General features: G+C 46.1%; 1 protein-coding gene across 8 annotated transcripts in view; it reads left to right on the forward strand.

Moving 5' to 3' along the window:
* Positions 1-21,413, forward strand: part of sash1 (SAM and SH3 domain containing 1) — a 152,699-nt gene that overhangs the window by 124,935 nt on the left and 6,351 nt on the right. For 6 of the 8 annotated variants that reach the window (XM_033026124.1, XM_033026125.1, XM_033026126.1 and 3 more), the window contains exons 14-19: positions 3,022-3,234; positions 6,159-6,333; positions 11,321-11,464; positions 16,483-16,521; positions 18,049-19,148; positions 20,686-20,817. In XM_033026124.1, the coding sequence (XP_032882015.1) occupies positions 3,022-3,234; positions 6,159-6,333; positions 11,321-11,464; positions 16,483-16,521; positions 18,049-19,148; positions 20,686-20,817 (1,803 nt within the window). The remainder of the gene's footprint in view (positions 1-3,021; positions 3,235-6,158; positions 6,334-11,320; positions 11,465-16,482; positions 16,522-18,048; positions 19,149-20,685; positions 20,818-21,413) is intronic. The other 2 variants (XM_033026128.1, XM_033026131.1) reach the window with 1 other exon arrangement.

The following is a 21,413-nucleotide window of genomic DNA, read 5'->3' on the forward strand; positions in this document are numbered from 1 at the left end:
ATAAAGTCTGCCCAGCAGTTTTGATGAGGGGTTGCAGTCAATGCCTTTATTGAGTTGGAGTGCATGTGTGAGCTCATTAAATTTATAGCAGCTCTGTGTCCATATCCTGTGGCCTGACTCATCATCACATTCACAAATGCGCCTCCCTTCAAAGCCTCCCCACTCTGCTTGTGAAGAAATCTCCTCCCTCCATCCTGGAATACTTGCTCATCAGGTTTTCCAAGAATTCAGTCGGGTGCTCCAGTCAACAAATTTCATGCGGCATGCGATAAGTTGTGGAATAGCTTGCTCCACCATTTACAGCATTAATATCAGTTTTCCAAACAAAATATTGCACAATGCCTTGGTTCCATGAGGGCAGAAACTCAATAGTACATGAAAATAAAAGAAAGACTGCTGGTGCTGTTAATCTCAAATAGAAACATAGAAACATAGAAAATAGGTGCAGGAGTAGGCCATTCGGCCCTTCGAGCCTGCACCGCCATTCAATATGATAATGGCTGATCATCCAACTCAGTATCCTGTACCTGCCCTCTCCATACCCCCTGATCCCTTTAGCCACAAGGGCCACATCTAACTCCCTATTAAATATAGCCAATGAACTGGCCTCAACTACCTTCTGTGGCTGAGAGTTCCAGAGATTCACCACTCTCTGTGTGAAAAATGTTTTTCTCATCTCGGTCCTAAAAGATTTCCCCTTTATCCTTAAACTGTGACCCCTTGTCCTGGACTTCCCCAACATTGGGAACAATCTTCCTGCATCTAGCCTGTCCAACCCCTTAAGAATCTTGTAAGTTTCTATAAGATCCCCCCTCAATTTTCTAAATTCTAGCGTAAAATAAAAACACAAAGTGGAAGCTCTCAGTAGGTCAGGCAGCATCTGCGGAAAGAGAACGGTTAATGTTTCCGGTCGAGGACCCTTTCTTCAGGACCGAGAATGGGCGATATTACATCATTAAACAACCCTTTTGGTTCAAGTAATCGGAAAATCAATCTGACAGATGATGAGACAACTTGGAATTTGAGCAGAGGAAAGGTGGAACATTCACAAAAGGCATAAAACCATTCAACGTTTAACCATCGTAGACTAATTTGACCTGGTACTGGACCCGTAGTCATGCACTCTCTTGTTGCTGGAATCGCATTACTGAATTTGCAGCATGAATTTTGTGTCCATCTTACACTGGGTCACGTGGATGTGGGCTGGAAGTGAAATGTGAACCCAGCATCCATCTCCAGCATTAAACAATTTAGCAACCTCAGCACAGCTCAGTTTCCCATCAACTTTCTATTGTGAGCAAACTTGAATAAATTATACTGTCCTTAATATAGAATGAAAATAGCTGATGTCCTTGTGCTAATCCCTTTGGCACCCCACAAGTAACAGCCTTTGAAACTCTGTTTTATCCTTGAAACTCTGTTTTATCTTTTATTCCTGCTCTTTTATTTCCCGTAGCAAATCCACTTTCCAGTCTCATTAGGCTTGGCAATCACCACACATTAACGTATGCAATTAAAGCAGTTCCAAATTAATGCATTCGTCTTTTTAACTGCTTAGTGGTAAGTTTTCCAATTCATAGTTTTCCAAAGGAAGCATTGCACAATATCTTGGATCCAGGAGAGCAGACTCAAAGGTACATGAAAATAAAAGAAAAATGGCAGGTGCTGTAAATATCAAATAAAAACAGAAAACTCTCAGAAGGTCATGCAGCATCTGCAGAAAGAGAACAGTTAATGTTTCAGGTCTAGGACTCTTCTTCAGGCAGGAGAAGGAGCGATATTACATTTTTAAACAGTCCTTTGGTTCAAGTAATAGGAAAATCAAACTGACAGATGATGAGGGAACTTGGAATTTGGGTAGAGGGAAAGGTGGAACAATCACACAAGGTTTTTGCACCCTTTATGTTTCCTGGGCGAACCTTCAGTCCCTCAAGTTCCCACCAGTTTGGGAAGTCTTCAAGCGTGAACTCCCTCTGGGATGTGCGGGTATGATCATTCTCTGAAGGAGCATCTTCTTCTCTATCCTCATCTGTGCAATGGATCTCTACCTCACTGCAATTTTTCAGTGTGCGCCAATCCTCTGCACGTCAAATGCACAGAGGTCTCACATGTGACTTCAGCTGATGCACATCTGCTTTGACCTAACACGCACCAGAAGCTTGGACAACCCTGCGCTAGTTCCTTTGTAACCACAGTGCTATCAGTAGTTATGTCCATATAACATAGAAGGGAGATAAAAATGCTGGAGAAACTCAGCGGGTGAGGCAGCATCTATGGAGCAAAGGAATAGGTGACGTTTCGGGTCGAGAAACCCTTGGGGTCATTTTGGCCCATTGTGCCCACACCAGTTCACAGAGCAATCCCACTCCCTACTAATTTTTCCTAAAACTCCCACCTCCCCAGTCAAGATCAGAGTCATAGAGTCTTACAGGGTGGAAACAGACCCTTCGACCCAACTTGCCCACCCGACCAACATGTTCCATCTACACTAGTCCAACCTGCCTGCCTGCGTTTGACCCATATCCATTTAAACCTATCCTATCCATGTACCTGTCCATATGTTTCTTAAACATTGCGATAGTACCTGTCTCCACTACCACCTCTAGCAGCCCGTTCCATACACCCACTGCTCTTTGTGTGGAAAAGTTACCCCTCAGGTTCCCTTAAAATCTTTCCTCCTTCACCTTAAACTCTAGTTCTCAATTCCCCTACTCTGGGGAAGAGATTCTGCATCTCCCCTATCTATTCCACTCATGCTTTTATACACCTCTAGATTAACAGATTCTTCATTAGTAAGTGTGTCAAGGGTTATCGGGAAAAGACGGGGGAATGGGATTGAGAGGGAAATATAGATTAACCATGATTGAATAGCGGAGTAAATTTGGTGGACAAAATTACCTAATTCTGTTCCTGAGACTTACGTACTTATGTATGTTGTATAACATGTAAGTGCAATCCCTGCATTTGCTGATATTACGTTTATATTTAACAGGAGATAATAAACATTGACCTGTTTTGCAGAAAGGTGACGTTATCGACATAATCAGCAAGCCCCCCGGAGGGACATGGATGGGTCTGCTAAACAATAAAGTTGGAACGTTTAAGTTCATCTACATGGATGTCGTGAATGATGAAGTGGAAAAACCAAAAAGACCAAGGCGGAGGAGGAGACGGGGATGCAAACAGCCCAAACCCCAAACTGTTCAGGAGTTACTCCAGCGATTTGATCTGGAGGTTGGTTTCATAACTTTTTTTAGCTGCGACTTTATTGAATGAGTCCAAGCTTTTGAGTAAAGAAGGTTGAATCTATTCAAGAGAAATCAACATTCGGCAGTAAAATGGTGAAACCAGGAACTGCAGATGTTGGGATCTTGAGCAAAACACAAAGTGCTGGAGTAACTCAGTGGGTCAGGCACCACCTCTGAAGGACATATATAGGTGACGTTTCGGCTCGGGACACATCTTCAGACTGAAATGCTGCCCGACCCACTGCTCCAACACTTCCTGTTTTGCTCAATATTTGACAGTAATTCCATTGTGATTATTAGTAGCCAATTGATCTCTCAATACCACAGTAATGAGTCGCAAATCACATCAACAGAAGAAACATTTCGGTTAAAGGTTTAGTTTAGTTTATTTAATGTCACATCTACAGTGAAAAGCTTTGGTTGCATGCTAATTAGTGAAGGACCTTTAACGAAATATGACTTGAATTCACATTCAAATAAGATAGAAATTCCTGTATATTTTGAAGCTAGGGTCCTGTGAAATTTAGCATTCAATCTTGTCCAGTTGGATCTGTGCCCTGTTCATTCCCAAACCTTCAAAAATGTTTCCTCTCGAATTATGTATTTGATATCCTTTTAAAAGTTGCTGAATCTGCTTTCACAGCTGCTCCAGACCATAAATTCCAGGTGTGAAACAACTGGCTGCGCCATAAATAGTCCCCATGTCATCTCTAATTCTGTTGCCTTAAATCTAATCTGGAACCCTTTTTACTTTGGAAATGTTTTCTGTGATCGCAGTGGCACAGCGCCAGACACCCGGGTTTGATCCCAACTACAAGCACTGTCTGTAGTGGAGTTAGTACGTTCTCCTTGTGACCGTGTGGGTTTTCTCCGGGTGCTCCGGTTTCCTCCCACACTCCAAAGACGTAAAGGTTTGTAAAGTTAATTGGCTTTGGTAAAATTGCAAATTGTCCCTGGTGTGTGGAATAGTGCTAGAACTATCGCTAGTCAGTGTGGACTCGGTGGGTCAAAGGGCCTGTTTCTGCGCTGTATCTCTAAAGTCTAAATAAAGAAGTCCATTCCCATAAATCCCCTCTGGGCACCCAGTAAGATTTTGACATTTTTCTATAACTATGGTTCTTGAGCTGCCCAGAGTGTTTTGGTCATTTTGATGCATCTTGCTTTTTATGCTATACAAAAAAACAAGGATCTCTCACCTTTTTATCTTTGTCCATCATAGTCATTTTCCAGAAGAAAGAGGAAACATTTCAAACCTTCTCTGCAAACACATAACATCTTTGTCATATTATGGGAACTGTGTACTTGTCCTCCTAAATTCCTCTGTTCCATGACATCCCCCAGGTCCCTACCATTCACTGTGACGATCCTGCCCTGCTTTGTCTTCACAAAATACAACACCTCATACCTACCTGAATTAAAATCCATTTGCCTTTCCTCCGCCCTCTTACACAGCTGATCGAGATCCTACTGTAATTCCTGATAACCAACCATCTTTACTGTTTACAATACCACCTATTTTAGTGTCAGCTGCAAACTTACTAATCATGCCTTGTACATTCTCATCCAAACTGTTTATAGAAATGATCTATATAGGCCCAGCATCAACTCCTAAGGCACACCATTAGTCACAGGCTTCCAATCCAAAAAAACAACTTTCCACAATCATTCTACCTCTCCTTTCTACCATCAAGCTGATTCTGTATCGAGTTAGTTGGCTCTCCTTGGATCCCACGCGATTTATCTTTTCCAGAACAGCCTACCATGCGGAACCTTGCCTCTATCACTTCCTTTAGCAGCACTTTCCATATACCCATCAATCATTGTGTGAAAACCTTATCCCTTAACTCTCTTTCTCCAATCATGTTAAACGTATACCCTCTAATTTTAACATAGTGACATAGAAAATAGGTGCAGGAGGAGGCCATTCGGCCCTTCGAGCCAGCACCGCCATTCATTGTGATCATGGCTGATCGTCCCCTATCAATAACCCGTTCCTGCCTTCTCCCCATATCCCTTGACACCACTAGCCCCATCTAACTCTCTCTTAAATCCATCCAGTGACTTGGCCTCCACTGCCCTCTGTAGCAGGGAATTCCATAAATTCACAACTCTCTGGGTGAAAAAGTTTTTTTCTCACCTCCGTCTTAAATGACCTTCCCTTAATTCTAAGACTGTGGCCCCTGGTTCTGGACTCGCCCAACATTGGGAACATTTTTCCTGCATCTAGCTTGTCCAGTCCTTTTATAATTTTATATGTTTCTATAAGATCCCCCCTCATCCTTCTAAACTTCAGTGAATACAAGCCTAGTCTTTTCAATCTTTCCTCTTATGACAGTCCCGCCATCCCAGGGATCAATCTCGTGAACCTACGCTGCACTGCCTCAATCACAAGGATGTCCTTCCTCAAAATAGGAGACCCAAACTGTACACAATACTCCAGATGTGGTCTCACCAGAGCCCAATACAACTGCAGAAGAACCTCTTTACTCCTATACTGAAATCCTCTTGTTATGAATATTTTAGTCTCCTCTACTCCATGCTCAACATCCCATAAACCTCTCGAAGGTCATCCCTTAGCCTCCATTGCTTCAGGGAAACCTGTCCCAGCCTATCAAGTCTCTCCTCATAACATGTCCTCCAGTCCCTGCAACATCCTTTCCTGCACCTAGCTTAGTTATTATTCCATCACGTAGCTCAGTCAAGTTAGATGAACAGAGTTTTCCTTTGGGGAATTTGTGCTGGGTTCCATTCATTAACATAGATTTTTTTTCCCCCTCTATTTTTGGACTCTCCCGTGGGAAGGAGATGCAGTCAGGTCCCGACTGTGTAAGCCATGAGAAGGCCTCCGACGTGTTGTTCCATGGCCGCTCCCTCCTCGCCTTCACTTTGTTGTGTTTGTTCTGTTTCCAGCAACACATGCCAACTCTTTTGTTGAACGGCTATGAGGACCTGGACACGTTTAAGCTGCTGCAGGAGGAGGACTTGGACGAACTGGACATTCTGGAACCAGAGCAGAGGTCCCAGCTACTGCTGGCTGTCGAACTCCTGCTTGACTATGACAGTAAGCCCAGCATCTTTATTTGCGGTAATGCAGTCGTTCGGTTTTTGCTGCATCTACAGATAATACATAGAACGTAGAATAGTACAGCACAAGAATAGGCCCATTGGCCCACAATGTCCACACTGAACATGAAGCCAAGACCATCTCTTATCTACCTGTGTGTAATCCACAACCCTCCATTCCCTGCATATTCCACACACCCATTCAAAAGCGTCTTCAATGCCACTATCGCATCTGCCTCAACCACCAACCCTGGCAGCTCCTTCCAGGCTCTCACCACCACATGTAATCAAAAGAAAGATATCTTTGGATGTTTGGTAGTGTTGTAACCTTCAGTTACAGATAGGGAGTGTAAAGGAGTGATTCCTGACACACTGTAACCTTTACTGGTAGTTTAATATAGCACATGGCACACACGTCCCAGCACTGACTGCATCCAGCCTTCAGGCGTACTGGGACCTAGTGGGAGGAACAAAAGGGAGGATACTACAGTTATACTAATATGATGGGGCGTGGTTAGTGGTGATGAGGTAACTACATTATAGGTTGCATGCATAACCCATCTACATCCTTCCCCTTACAATTTAAACAAGTTACAACAATGGCAGGTTTGTTATACAGAACCTGCAAAGCTAAGCATACTCTCCGTAGCGAGCCGGAGGTTTTACAATCCGACCCGAGCGAGTGCGCACAGCACCTTCACCCTCCCCACCCGAAAGAATAGGAGGAGGGACAGGAACAGAAACAGGAGGGGGAGAGAAGGTGGGTGGAGAACCCAGCTTGGAGGGGGAACGGAGAGGCACAGGTGAGCCAGGTGAAACAGAAGGGGTAGAATGAGCAGAAGTGGGAGAAAGAGAAGACCTTGCAGGGGACAACAGAGCCTGGGGAGCAAAACCGGGAGGAGCAGGGGGGGGTACCCGAGGCAAAAGGACCGACCGTGGCATGCAAGGAGCAGAGGGAACGTTAGTGGAGGAAGGCTCGACACGCGATGGAGGGGTATGCTGAACCGCAGGAGGTGGTTTTGGCTCGTTAACCGCCAACAGGTGCTGGCAGCTGCGTCGGTATACAGTCCCTTCAAAATCCACGAGGTAGGACCGTGGCGCGCTGTCAAACCCGACGACGGTGGCAAGTCGGGAGTAGCCGGTGGACGTCTGCAAACGGACGACCTGTCCAGGCATCAGTGGCGAAAGAGGGCGGCAGGATTTGTCATGCCAGCGGCGCTGGATCTCGTGCTTCTGGGCAATACGTTGCTGAACATCAGCAGGCTGCAGGACTTTGGGCATCAGGGACTGCTGGGCAATAGGCATCGGAGGGCGGACAACACGGGACATGAGTCGCTGGGCAGGGGATCCCATGGTACTGTCTCTGGAAATGTTCCGAAGGTTCAGGAGACCCTGATAGAGATCCCCGTTCGAGAGGCGGGTTTGTTCAAGCAGGTGCTTAGCGCTGCGGACCGCCCGTTCAGCTAGACCATTGCTCTGCGGGTACTCCGGGCTGCTGGTGAAATGATTAAAGTTCCACTTTGCAGCAAACGATCGAAATTCGGCGCTGGTGAACTGGCGTCCGTTGTCTGTCTGCAGCCGGACAGGGGACCCAAACGTGGCAAAGTGACGGCGAAGTATGGCGCTGGTCTGAGATGGCGCTGGTCTTTTGCGGGTCCGGCTTCAACCCCTAGGCCGTGAAAATGTGGCCAACATATGTGACCTCAGGCACCCGGAACTTGCACTTTGACCGATTAAGCTTCAAATTTATCTGCCGAGCACGGTCCAAAATCCGTCGGAGGTTGTGGTCATGTTCGGCCACATCCCTCCCATAGACCAGAATGTCGTCTACAATGATCGCGCAGGGCAGACCTGCAAACAATTGTTCCATTGAACGCTGAAATACCTCGCTGGCGGAGTTGATGCCGAACGGCATCCGCAAAAACTTAAACCTGCCGAAGGGCGTGCTGAACGTGGTCAGGTCCGTGGAGCGTTTGTCCAGGGGTATCTGCCAAAACGAACTTCTTGCATCGAGGACGGAGAACACTGTGGCTTGTCCCACCTGGGCGACAACATCTTCGACAGTCCTCGTGGGGTAGTGGGGCCGTTTAATCGCCATATTCAAGTCCTTGGGGTTGATGCATACCCGTATCTCATTTTTTCCTTTCTTCAACGTGGCGACCATGGTGGAGACCCATTCGGTTGGATCGCTGACAGCCTCCAGCACTCCCATGTTGACCGTGTCTTTCAGGATGCTCTCCACCTTGCCCTTCATGGCGAACGACACTCTATGGGGTGGACGAATCACAGGCACCACAGATGGGTCAGTCACGATCTTGTACACCAACGGCAGCTTCCCCAACTTGTCGTCAAACAGGTCTGGGTACTCGGATAGTGGATCCATCACAGCTTGCACCTCGTGGACCGTAGGGTCAAACGACACCAGACCAAGATCCTGGCAGGCCTGGTTGCTCAGCAACGTCACACAGTCACAGTCCAGAATAAAGAAAGACAGGTCCTGGGAAGATTTCTGCAGCACGCAGTGGAAGGTCGCCCTCCCCACAGGTGTTAGTTCCTCTCCCCCATAGGCACGCAAAACAGAGCGATCTGCAATCAGCAGCTCATTATTCCTTATCAGGTGGAACAGCTTTGTTGACATTACGTTCACTTTCGCCCCCGTGTCCAGCTTAGCAGAGAAGGACTTATTGTTTACAGTTATGTTCACAGAAGGATCGGGGAGGCGAGATCGGCTGTGGAGGAGAGTGTAAACACTTACGTCTCCCGTGGAATAGCTGTTCTCAGAGCCGGGGGCAGCGTCAACAGAGGACTGAGAATCCATCTCGCTATCAACTTGCAGAAGGTTGTTTAGGAGTTGTCTGGGAGCTGAGGGCACTTTCCCACGGGACCGGCAGGCAGCTGCAAAATGGTTCATTCTCCCGCAGAAATTGCAGGTCTTCCCGAGGGCTGGGCACTGTGACTCCGTGGAGTGCACGTAATTGCAGTTTGGACACTTTTGAGATCGCGGGACCCGGGATGTACGAACGGGCCGCGGTGGAGGGCGAAAGTTGTCCTTCATACGTCGTTGTCCAGCAACACCAGTTAGATTTATGGCTCGGCTGTCAGACCCCCGCTGCCCATGCGGAGGGGTGACCACTTCGGCAATGCGGCACGCATGCATTGCCTGAGTCAGGGTTAGGTCAGGCCGTTGCAGCAGGTCGGCACGTAGCTTCTGATCAATCATGCCAGTGACGAGAATGTCCCTGGTGAGCTGGTCGCGCATGGTTTCAAATCGGCACCGCTGGGCAAGGTGCCGCAGGTCAGCGATGAAGCACTCAACAGGTTCATCCGGCTGTTGCTTGCGTGAGAAGAACCTGGCCCGCTCCAGTATACGGTTGGAGGGCAGGTCACATATCTCCGCGAACTTGCGCAAAAGACATACCGGGTCGTCGGCCGATTCAGCTGGCTCGACCGGCTGGTCGTTGTCATCCAGGACTGCTGGTTCGTAGACAAATGCTTGAGCCCTCTTCATTGCGTCGGGACCGGCCAGGTTGAGCAGGAGTGATGCTTTGACCGCGGCTGGGTCGTTCCGGTGCGCAATATTGACGTAGTGAGTGTAGTCCATCACAAAAGTCGACCATCGCTCCGCAGTGTCAGCGTCGAAGACAAGGGGAGATGGCTTTCGGCATGAGGAGGCCATGTCAAGGGAAACCCAACACTGGGCACTAACGGAGACAAAATAAATAAAAACCGATAAACGGGAAACGCGAGTTATAAACTTCTGACACCATGTAAAGGAGTGATTCCTGACACACTGTAACCTTTACTGGTAGTTTAATATAGCACATGGCACACACGTCCCAGCACTGACTGCATCCAGCCTTCAGGCGTACTGGGACCTAGTGGGAGGAACAAAAGGGAGGATACTACAGTTATACTAATATGATGGGGCGTGGTTAGTGGTGATGAGGTAACTACATTATAGGTTGCATGCATAACCCATCTACAGGGAGTATTCTCAGAATATTGCTGTTAAATCCTACACCATGGAACAGATGCTTGTCAACGTTGTGCCCCCAATCTCTTCTCCCTTCAGGCTCACTGTCCTTTATTCCCCATCTAATTTTATGTTAGTTTAGTTTAGATACAGCTCAGAAACAGGCCCATCAGCCCACCGAGTCTGCACCAACCAGCGATCCCTGCACATTAACTACCCGACACTTGAGGGACAATTTTACTTTTAATCTACAAACCACTTCATCTTTGGAGTGTGGGAGGAAACCGAAGGGTGGTGAATCTGTGGAATTCTTTGCCACAGAAGGCTGTGGAGGCCAAGTCAGTGGATATTTTAAGGCAGAGATAGATAGATTCGTGATTAGAACGGAAGTCAGAGGTTATGGGGAGAAGGCAGGAGAATGGGGTTCTGAGGGAGATAGATCAGCCATGATTGAATGGTGAAGTAGACTTGATGGGCCAAATGACCTAATTCTACTCCTATTCCTTATGATCTTATCGCAGGTCATGCGGAGAATGTACATACTGCGTACAAGCACCCATAAATCGAACCTGGGCCTCTGACACAATTTTGCAATTGTTTGTTTTGATTTACATTCATGTGCTCTCAATATTATTTATTTTTTCCCAAAGTGTGAGTTTATTTATGCTACATATATTGTATATTGACATTTTCTATATGTATTGTACCATCAATTAAATACATTCTCCTACAATGTGTCCAGACCAATCGTGTTTTCTCCCTAAACAATGTCCCTGTGATATGTTTAAGAAGTTATTACTCTTCTTGATCAGAGGTTTTGGGGAGAAGGCATGAGAATGGGGTTAGGAAGGAGAGATAGATCAGCCATGATTGAATGGCGGGGGAGACTTGATGGGGCCCAATTCTGCTCTGATTACTTATGACATAGCCCAGCCCCTCAATGCCAATGGTGGCAGGGTCTTAAACTGTGCCCCTTCCCCCATGGCAGTGGCTGTGCTATCCACACTAATTGTCCTTTGATGTTTTCTCTCCACAGGTAACAGTGACAAGGATCTGGTGGCTGAATGCGCCCCCCAGGAAGCTTTGTCTCAATATTCCATTAAGAATGCCGGCTCAGGCCAGCAGAGACATTCTGCGTGGGACTCTGGCTGCTTCGAGGAGAGTGGATTTCCTGACAACGGTAGGAGCAGCATCGAGCAACTGCTTTCCCATGCGCTCACACACGTTCCAAAACCTGTTTTGAGCACTCATTCAGTTTAGTTTATTGTCACATATACTGAGGTACAGTGAAAAGCTTTTGTTATGTGTTAACCAGTCAGCGGAAAGACAATACTTGAGTATGATCGAGCTATTTACAATGTTTACATGATAAGGGAATAACATTTTGTGCAAGTTAAAGTCTGATCAAAGATAGTCCGAAGGTCACAAATGAGGTAGCATTAGTTCAGGACTGCTCTCTAGTGGCCAAATTATTCAGTTTAGTGCTTAGATGTAGTTTAGTGTTCCCGTGCAACACTGAGATAGTGTTCTTTTGTCGGTCGTAACATCTTTCAGGGTGTGGCAATAAACCAAGTTCTTAAGGTCATAAATTGTAGAAGCAGAATTAGGCCATTCGGCCGATCAACTCTACTCCGCCATTCAATCATGGCTGATCTATCTTTCCCACTCAACTCTATTCCCCTGCCTTCTCCCCATAACCTCTGGCACCCACACTAATCAAGAATCTATCAATCTCCACCTTAAAAGTATCCATTAACTTGGCCTCCACAGCCTTCTGTGTCAATGAATTCCAGATTCATCACCCTCTAAAAGAAATTCTAAAGAAATTCTTCCTCATCTCCTTTCTAAGGGTACAGGCTTTTATTCTGAGGTTATGACCTCTGGTCCCAGACTCTCCCACTAGTAGAAACATCCTCTCCACATCCATTCGATCCAGGCCTTTCACTATTCGGCAAGTTTCAGTGAGGTACCCGCTCATCCTTCTGAAAGATGATAGACCTCTAAGGATTCCTTCTAAGAAGAAAGGATTCTTCTAAAACCAAGACCATCCACTGGTTCAGATCCTGTTACAAAACTTAAAAAATATGGACAAAAGTTCTCCCTGGTGACCTGGCTGATCTAATATTCCTTGGCTAACCTTGCTGAAATAGGAGATGTGACCATTATCAGATTACTGTTCTCTGTACACTGGCTGCTTTGCCCCTCTATTACAATAGTAGCTAACCTTCAAAAGTAAATGAAAATTAAGAAAAACAGCAAACACTGGAAATCTGAAAAAACAAAACAAAATGCTGGACATATTCAGCAGGTCAGTGGGGATGGAAAGTTACATTTTCAGGTCCCTGATCGTGGCTGTGAAAGATGCTGCAGAAATGAAAATACTTTCTTTCTCTTCAGAATCTATTCCATTTCTCGCCGTCCTTTTACCAATTATTTGAGTTATTTTTAGTTACTCGTTGAGAATGTTGGCTCCATCTATAAATCCCTTAGTGAATGTATCCAATTAGCCGTGCGCCTACTGCAAACTTTAACAAAGGGAAAATTGACAGCTACATTGAAGCTGAGCTTAATTCGAACAAGCTTAATGCAAGGTCCAGACTGCCAATTATTTCATAAATACACACACCAAACAGTATATCCAATGCATGCATGCCCGATCTGTCGGCCTAGTAATCAGGTCAGTAATACCATCTAGAAATGAGTGAGTTGTTGATTGATGCTATAACGTGAAGCTGTATAGCAGCTGCATATTATGATACATTTCTGTGATACAGTAAGGGTCAGGGTACAGCATGGGTATGATTACTTATGTGATTTATAATTACAATGCCAATCCACTTTGCAACGCTGATCTATTTAACAAGTTAGATGCGCAAAATACCAGTGTTTAGAAACATGGTAACATAGAAAATAGATGCAGGAGTAGGCCATTCAGCCCGTTGAGCCAGCACCGCCATTCAATATGATCATGCTGATCATCTAAAATCAATACCCCGTTCCTGCTTTTTCCCCACATCCCTTAATTCCGTTAGCCTTCAATACGATAGTCCCCACCAGACTTGCTGAGAAGCTGCTGGAACTGGGGCTCAACACTCCCCTGTGTGCCTGGGTCCTGAACTTTCTCACCGCCAAGCCCCAGGTAGTCAAGATGGGAAGACGTACATCGAGCACCCTCACCCTGAACACAGGGTCCCCCCAGGGTTGTGTTCTCAACCGCCTCCTGTACTCCCTGTACACACATGACTGTGTGGCCAGGTTCAGCTCCAACTCCATAATCAAGTTTGCTGATGACACTCTGGTGGTAGGCCTGATCTCCGATAACAATGAGAAGGCCTACCGGGAGGAGGTGGCTGATCTGGCACTCTGGTGTCAGGACAACAGCCTCCTCTTGAATGTCATAAAAACGAAGGAGCTGATTGTGGACTTTAGAAGGGCACAACATCCGAGGACGTATACGCCACTGGAGATAAATGGGGCTACTGTAGATAGGGTGAGCTGCTTTAAATACCTGAGAGTCCACATCACAGAGGATCTGACATGGACAACACACACTGCCGCACTGGTGAGAAAGGTAAGGCAGCACCATTACCACCTCAGGCAGCTGAGGAAATTCAGAGTCTCTCTGAGGATCCTTCAGTGCTTCTACTCGGGGACTGTAGAAAGCATCTTGTCCGGCAACATCACAATCTGGTTTGGGAACTGCTCTGCCCAGGGCAAGAAGGCTCTGCAGAGAGTAGTGCATTCGGCCAAACGCACTATGGGAACTACACTCGCCCCCTGCAGGAACTATACATCAGAAGGTGCAGATCCAGAGCCAGCAACATTATGACATTATGGGAACCCCTACCACCCCAGCAACGGACTGTTCCAGCTGCTACGGTCAGGCAAACGCCTCCGTTGTCATGCTGTGAAAACAGAGAGGATGAGACGGAATTTCTTCTCACAGGCCGTCAGGACTGTAAACTCCTAACTCACCAGGGACTAATTTACTGTGCACATTTACTGTTGTGATGTGTCTTTTTTAAATTGCTGGGTTTTTTATATTATTTAAATACTGATTTCTATTCTGTTCTGCAGTTTTTTGCACAATCTGCAGGCATTGCCAATTTCATTTCACTGCACATCTTGTATGTGTATGTTGACTTGACTTGACCCTAAGAGCTAAATCTAACTCTATCTTGAAAACATCCAGTGAATTGGCCTGCACTGCCTTCTGTGTCAGAGAATTCCACAGATTCACAACTCTCTGGGTGTAAAAGTTTTTCTTCATCTCAGTCCTAAAGGGCCTACCCCTTATTCTTAAACTGTGATCCCTGGTACTGGACTCCCCCAACATGGGGAACATTTTTCCTGCATCTAGCCTGTCCAATCCCTTAACGATGTTATATGTTTCTATAAGATACCCTCTCATCCTTCTAAATTGTTCCATTGTGGATCAGTATTATAGCATATGTCCATTTTAGAATATTTGTTTATTCTCAAAATTACTGCATTGGGTAGAATTGGTTTAGGCCACTTCAGGAGCTGATTGCTTGAGGTGAGCTAAGAGTGACTATCCTTTGATATCAAGGTAACATTTAACCGAGTATAGCATCTTGGAAATGTCTGTAATTGGTAGGGTAATACCTTGCACAAAGATGTTTGTGGTTATTGGTGGTCAATAATCCCCCACCCCAGGGTTTTACAGCACCATTAGTTCATTTTATAGCAGTGTCCATCTCTGTTGGTTGCATGCATATTGATTGATTGAAAGATACAGCATGGAAACAGGCCCTTTGGCTCACTGAGTCCATGCCAACCATCGATCACCCGTTCACACTAATTCTGTTATTCCACCTTCGCATCCATTCCCTGCGCACCAGGGCCGATGTATTGTAGGCAATATACTCGCACATCTTTAGGATGTAAGATGAAACCGGAGTACCCAGAGGAAACCCACACAGCGACAGGGGAGAACGTACAAACTCCACACGGATCACACCCAAGGTCAGGATCGAACCCTGGTCTCTGGTGCTGTGAGACAATAACTCTACCAGCTGCGCTACTGTGCAGGCCCTAATGCAGATTATAACGTAGCATTTGTCCACATTGCAGTGGAAATCCGTATTGTCGCACTGGTCCACATTAGAATACATTTCCAAATCACATCAGTGGATCATTTTACAGCATTAGTCCATATTTTTACAGCACAAACTAATTTAACAACATGGATTCATATTACACCATTACATTACATATGAGATTACATGACTGATTCATGTAATAATACTGCATGCACATTATAGCACAGATTCATAAAACAAATGTTGATTTGCAGCAATTATAGCAAATATCCCGAGTCTCTCTAGTTGAAAAAGTGAAATGAATTGACGACATGGGGACACAATTGGCAGTGGGGGGTGGGGAGAAATCTTATGCTGCAAGCACAGAGGGTCTTGGGATTTCAAACAGCTGATAGATCCAATATTAGCTCACCTGTTCAAAGCAAAACAGCTGAGGCAGTGATGGTAACTGTATCTCGGTAAGCATTGATTCCTTAATATGGATAGAATTTTTACACATGCACAATGGTGTTTTTTTTCTTTCCCATTCCTGCTTTGGCTCATTAAAAGTCTTTAGATTCCTGTGAGCAATATGATAAGAATAATAAGCAGGTTATGAACCTTATCTCAAAATGGTTGGCTTTTGCGAACTTCTGTCTCTTCAAAACAAGTCCTTGGTCCGCCCCTGGAAGAAGGACTTCCCCAGGGCAGGTGAGCTTGGTGAAGACCTCGTGTTCATCAACTGTCCAAGGAGAACAATGCACCAATGGCGGCACGGTGGCGCAGCGGTAGAGCTGCTGCCTTATAGCACCAGAGACCCCGGTTCGATCCTCACTATGGGTGCTTGTCTGTACGGAGTTTGTACGTTCCCTCCTTGACCTGTGTGGGTTTTCTCCAGGATCTCTGGTTTCCTCCCACACTCCAATATGTACAGATTAATTGTCTTGGTATAATTATAAATGGTCCCACTTGTGTATCTACTAGGATAGTGTTAGTCAGCGGGGATCACCAGTCGTTGCGGTCTAGGTGGGCCGAAGGGCCTGTTTCCGTGCTGGATCACTAAACCAAAAAATGAGCTGGATCCATGTTACACTTGATATATGTTGCTGCTTTCCTATCGCACGATGTTTCACTGACTTGTTTTATTTTCATGCAGGAATGTACCTCGGAAAAGACAACCAGCCAACTATAGAAGGTCAGTAGCTGTTGAGATCTGATCTGCAGACTGCTCAGAAACAGGGGCTCAGGCTAGATAAGGTCAGAGAGTGCATTACCCTCATTGCTGTCGGTAAAGAACTTCATTTGTTGCTTCCAGCCTGTCAAAGGCAAGGGGTGAGGATTTACGTTTAGTGAATGAATGAAAATAATGGTCAGGAACAGTATGGGTCACCAGTCTCTTAAGCCTTCTATGACATTCAGACAGATCCTGGTGAAACTTCAGCTCAGTGTCAAAGTACCCCCAAATAGCAGGAAGGCAAGTAAGCAGATGATGGGCTTTTAATTACATTGGTGGAAGAGTAGATTCAAACAACCCACAGGGAGATGGCTCCACCTCTTCTTCAACATTCCCTTCGGTAGTTAGAAACAGTCATCAGTCAGAAACAGTCATCATCTCAAAAAACCTGTAGCAGTGAAGCCGGTTTCCGTGCATTAATTGTACGCCAGTTGGAGCGCATGCCTAGACTAAGTTTAGTTTAGTTTTTTCGTTCAATTTCAAAGAGGCAGCATGGAAACAGGCCCTTCGGCCCACCGGGTCCACATTGACCATCGATCACCCGTTCGCACTAATTCCATGTTATCCCACTTTCTCATCCACTACATACACACTGGGGAACAATTTACAGAGGCCAATTAACCTACAAACCCGTACATATTTGGGATGTGGGAGGAAACCGGAGCACCTGGAGGAAACGCACACGGTCACAGGGAGAACGTGCAGACTCCACACCGACGGCACCTGAGGTCAGGATCGAACCTGTGACTGGCGCTGTGAGGCAGCAGCTTTTCCTGCTGCGACATTGAGCCGCCTCAATGTGCCCAGTTCCCTTGAGTGGGACTTGCACGAACAAGCCACTGTTTCACAATAGGGCTGACATTACTGGTGGACTTTACTAGACTATATATCTGGCACTAACCGTTATTCCCTTTATCCTGTATCAGTACGGATGTACAATCTGCAGACGGCTTCATTGTAATCATATATAGTCTTTTGGCTGACGGGATAGCATGCAACGAAAAGCCTTTCACTGTAGCTGTACATGTGAAAATTATAAACTACACTAAAGTTGGTATTAGAGCAACACAAAAACAGGCTATTGGGTCAAAGCTGGCAACTGGGGAACAATGCCAACAGTCCCATCCCCAGCAGTCCAGTTCCCTTGTTACTCTAGAAGCCCCTATTCCCTCTCACATACCCATCAATGCTTCTTTGTTGCTTTTTGCCATTTTTGATGCTAGGTGTGATTTATAAAAGACATTCAACATATCAGCATATCTTTGAGATGGGGGGGGAAACACCGTGCAGTCACAGGGAGAACGTGCAAACTCCACGCCGACTGCACCCAAGGTCAGGATTGAACCTGGGTCGCTGGAGATGTGAGGCTGCAGCACTAACCGCTGCACTACTGTGCCACCCCTTATTCCCCTTGACCATTGGGTAAATTTGTTTTGACTACAGGTGGTTGTATTTGAGCAGTGGCGAATAACATTCTCTTGTCCATAGGCAAAAACAGGAAGTCCTGGCCATTAGTGACGGCAGGGTTGGCAAATCTCGAGTTGACGTTCAAATGTCCGCCATCAGAATACCTGGCGATTCAACCCTCAAACTCTTTTGAGAACCTCCACTGTGGAAGGGAGGAGAAGCACGCCGCAGGGTCTGACGGCCTGCCCAGTTCCCCCTATGCACGGTTTAATTGCACCAGGCGTTCAGTGCCTGTCAGACGGTGCCAGAGACTGCGGACCAGCGTTAGCTGTGAGGACCTGGCGTGTCTCCGCTCTGGTCAGAAGCAGAGGCAAAGATCTCGCTCTTTCGCCGAGCTGTGCCGAGCTGCCCGTTCTCCATCGAAAGCTAATCCTAGTGCAGGAACGAGCGCCGCCCTGCCTCGGCAAACCGAGCCCGGCACGGCGCCTGGAACCTCCGGCGAGAACATTCCGGGAAGCGGTGCAGTGAGGTTCTGCGGGCCAATTCCAGTTTCTGATGGTGTCCTCGGGGAACCCCAAGGAGAACAGTGCCGCACTGCCGAACTCCAGACGGCACTGGCAACGGCCCCACATAACCGTTCAGGAGAGAAGAACGAGTTCTCTCCGGTAGCAAAGTGTGACCAAGTGTTGCCCAGTCCAACAGTGGTCACACCACCTCAGCAAAGACAGCCTCCTGCGGATGATTATAGAGACAGGGTGGTGACCTGTAGCTCGACAAAAGATATGGAAATTAGGACTGAAAATAAGGCACATCATCCTTCTCAGCCACCCCCCGTGCCTGCCAAGAAATGCAGGGACTATATGAGGAATGGAATACATGCTGGGCCACATCTAGTGAACAACTCCAATCCTTCCATCAGTAGCAGGTATGGACTGGTGTCCAACTTGCACGTGCAATGTCCCGCCGCAGAGCCGGCCAGGTCGCTGTTGGTCACTCAGACCCCCTGTTCACCAGAGACTGCATTGACAGACACCTCCTGCACACCACAGTTGAGAGTTAAGCTGTGTCCGGCCTCTGGAAGGAAGCCACTCCGAATGAGAGAAGTAGAACTGGAAACATTAATAGAAAACAAGTTAGAATTGGAAGCAACTGATCTCACAGAGAAACCCTACTCTGATAAGGTATGATTGAAGCTGGTTATTGCCTTTGGGGATACAAGTAGTTAGTACTGAGGTTGTGATCCTAAATTAAGGACACCTAGAACTGTAGACTCACCATAAGAATTGAAGCATGGATCTATTTTCTTATGTGTATGGGAGGGCCCCAATGTTCCTTTGAAGGCCTTGGGAAGTTAGATCTGGGCTGAGTCTGATTTTCTGCGCACCTTTGCCATTCCTGATGGAATCACCAGCTATAGTGGACCAATCACAAATTGACCTTTATCTGTCCACTTATCCCCACAGTTGGTTTTCTGACACCTTTATTTGATAAAAGTTTCTGCTCCAGGGACCCTTTTGTGTCCTTGAGCTCAGCATCCGTTTCTTTGTGTCACCATGGTGGATATTCTTCCTTTCTGCTGCTCCTCATCATTGTCTTCCCTCCCTTCCCTACCCATAACTCTGCGAAGGAATAGACAACTTAAGAACAGCTGAGTATTGGGAATCAGGTGATGAAGCTGGTGGTTGTAGATGCTTCACACGGATAATGTGTTGAATCTGTTGGTCCACAATGACTAACCCACTTGTAATTTGTCATTGCTTCACTGTGGGCTGTGACCTTGGCCCTGGTGCAACCCAAAGATGGACACAAAATGCTGGAGTAACTTAGCGGGTCAGGCACCATCTGTGGATAAAGGGAATATGTGATGTTTCGGGTCGATAACCTTCTTCAGATTGAGAGTCAGAAACTGAAGAAGGGTCTCGACCCAAAACGTCACCTGTACCTTTTCTCCAGATATTCTGCCTGACCCGCTGAGTCTCCCCAGCATTTTGTGTCTATCTTCGGTGTAAACCAGCATCTGCAGTTCCTTCCTACACCTAGTGCAACCAAACTGTTCCAACATCCGGGGCACTGCCAGTGCAACCTTGCACACCCAAAAGTTTGGAAATTGAAGTGAAGGGGATGGGGGTGAATGTGGAGGGTTAGGGTAAATCATTCTAATGATAAGTTGGCTTTTTTTTTAAATTGTGGATTTTTTTAACTCTCCCCTAGTACTTTCGACTTGTGAGTAACCAAGAGGACACCTCATGACATGTTTTGCTGCTAATGCACCGGAAAACGGTCAATGCAAACCAGGCGAGGGTTGATTGATTGATTGAAATGGTCAAGTGCCTCTGAAGGTACCATCAAGCACCTGTGCACGAGACTATCAAATGAAATGTGGACACAGGGAACTGCAGATGCTGGTTTACCAAAAAAAAGATACAGTGTTGCAGTAACTCAGTGGGTCAGGCAGCATCTCTGGAGAACATGGTTAAGCAACATTTCATCTGAAGAAGAGTCCTGACCGGAAATCTCGCCTATCTATGTTCTCTATCTATCTGCCCAACCCGTTGAATTACTCCAACACTTTGTGTCTTTATTTCAATCAAGTGAAGTTTTGGCTTGACTACTCAGGAACAAGCTAACGAAAAGAAACAAAATAGTTAACTGGCTCAGTTTTAGTTCAGAACATGTTCTGGTCCTGACCTAAAATGACTGCTTTTTCTCACGTTTCAGCATGGTCGCTGTGGGATTCCGATGGCACTGATACAGAGATATTCAGAGGACTTGCAGCATTCAGCAGAGCAGGTGGCTGTTGCTCTGGATCTTGTAAGAGTCAAGCAGCTTCGCAAGCAGCATCGAATGGCAGTGAGTATTGGAAGTGATAACCTTTCACCCCACTTGCCGTTCCATGTTCCCACCACACTCACTCTCATCCTCCTCCTACCTTTCCTTTAATCTTCAAAACTGTGCTGCAATTGATAATTTTGGCCCAATATGCATAATCAAAATCATTGACCAAAAAACAATCTATTTTCTTTCCTGTCTATTAACAAATTGAAAACATAAGCCTATTGAGGTGTCCATTTATATGGATGTAGCCATTGCAGTTTATAGTCGGAGCATTTACTTTTCATAGGAGTAGACAACAGAAGTGCTCAGTTAATATGTATGTAAATAAATTTAGACTTTAGAGATACAGCACGGAAACAAGCCCTTTAGCCCACCGAGTCCATGCTGACCAGCGATCACTCCTTACACTAACACTATCCTACATACTGGGGAAAATGTCACGATTTTTACTGAAGCCAATTAAGAGAGTTCAAGAGAGTTTTATTGTCATGTGTCCCTGATAGGACAATGAAATTCTTGCTTTGCTTCAGCACACCAGAACATAGTAGGCATGACTACAGAACAGATCAGTGTGTCCATATACCATTGCATAAATATACACACACATGAAT

This window comes from Amblyraja radiata, chromosome 8 (genome assembly GCF_010909765.2).
Source record: "Amblyraja radiata isolate CabotCenter1 chromosome 8, sAmbRad1.1.pri, whole genome shotgun sequence".
In the NCBI taxonomy this organism is placed as follows: domain Eukaryota; kingdom Metazoa; phylum Chordata; class Chondrichthyes; order Rajiformes; family Rajidae; genus Amblyraja; species Amblyraja radiata.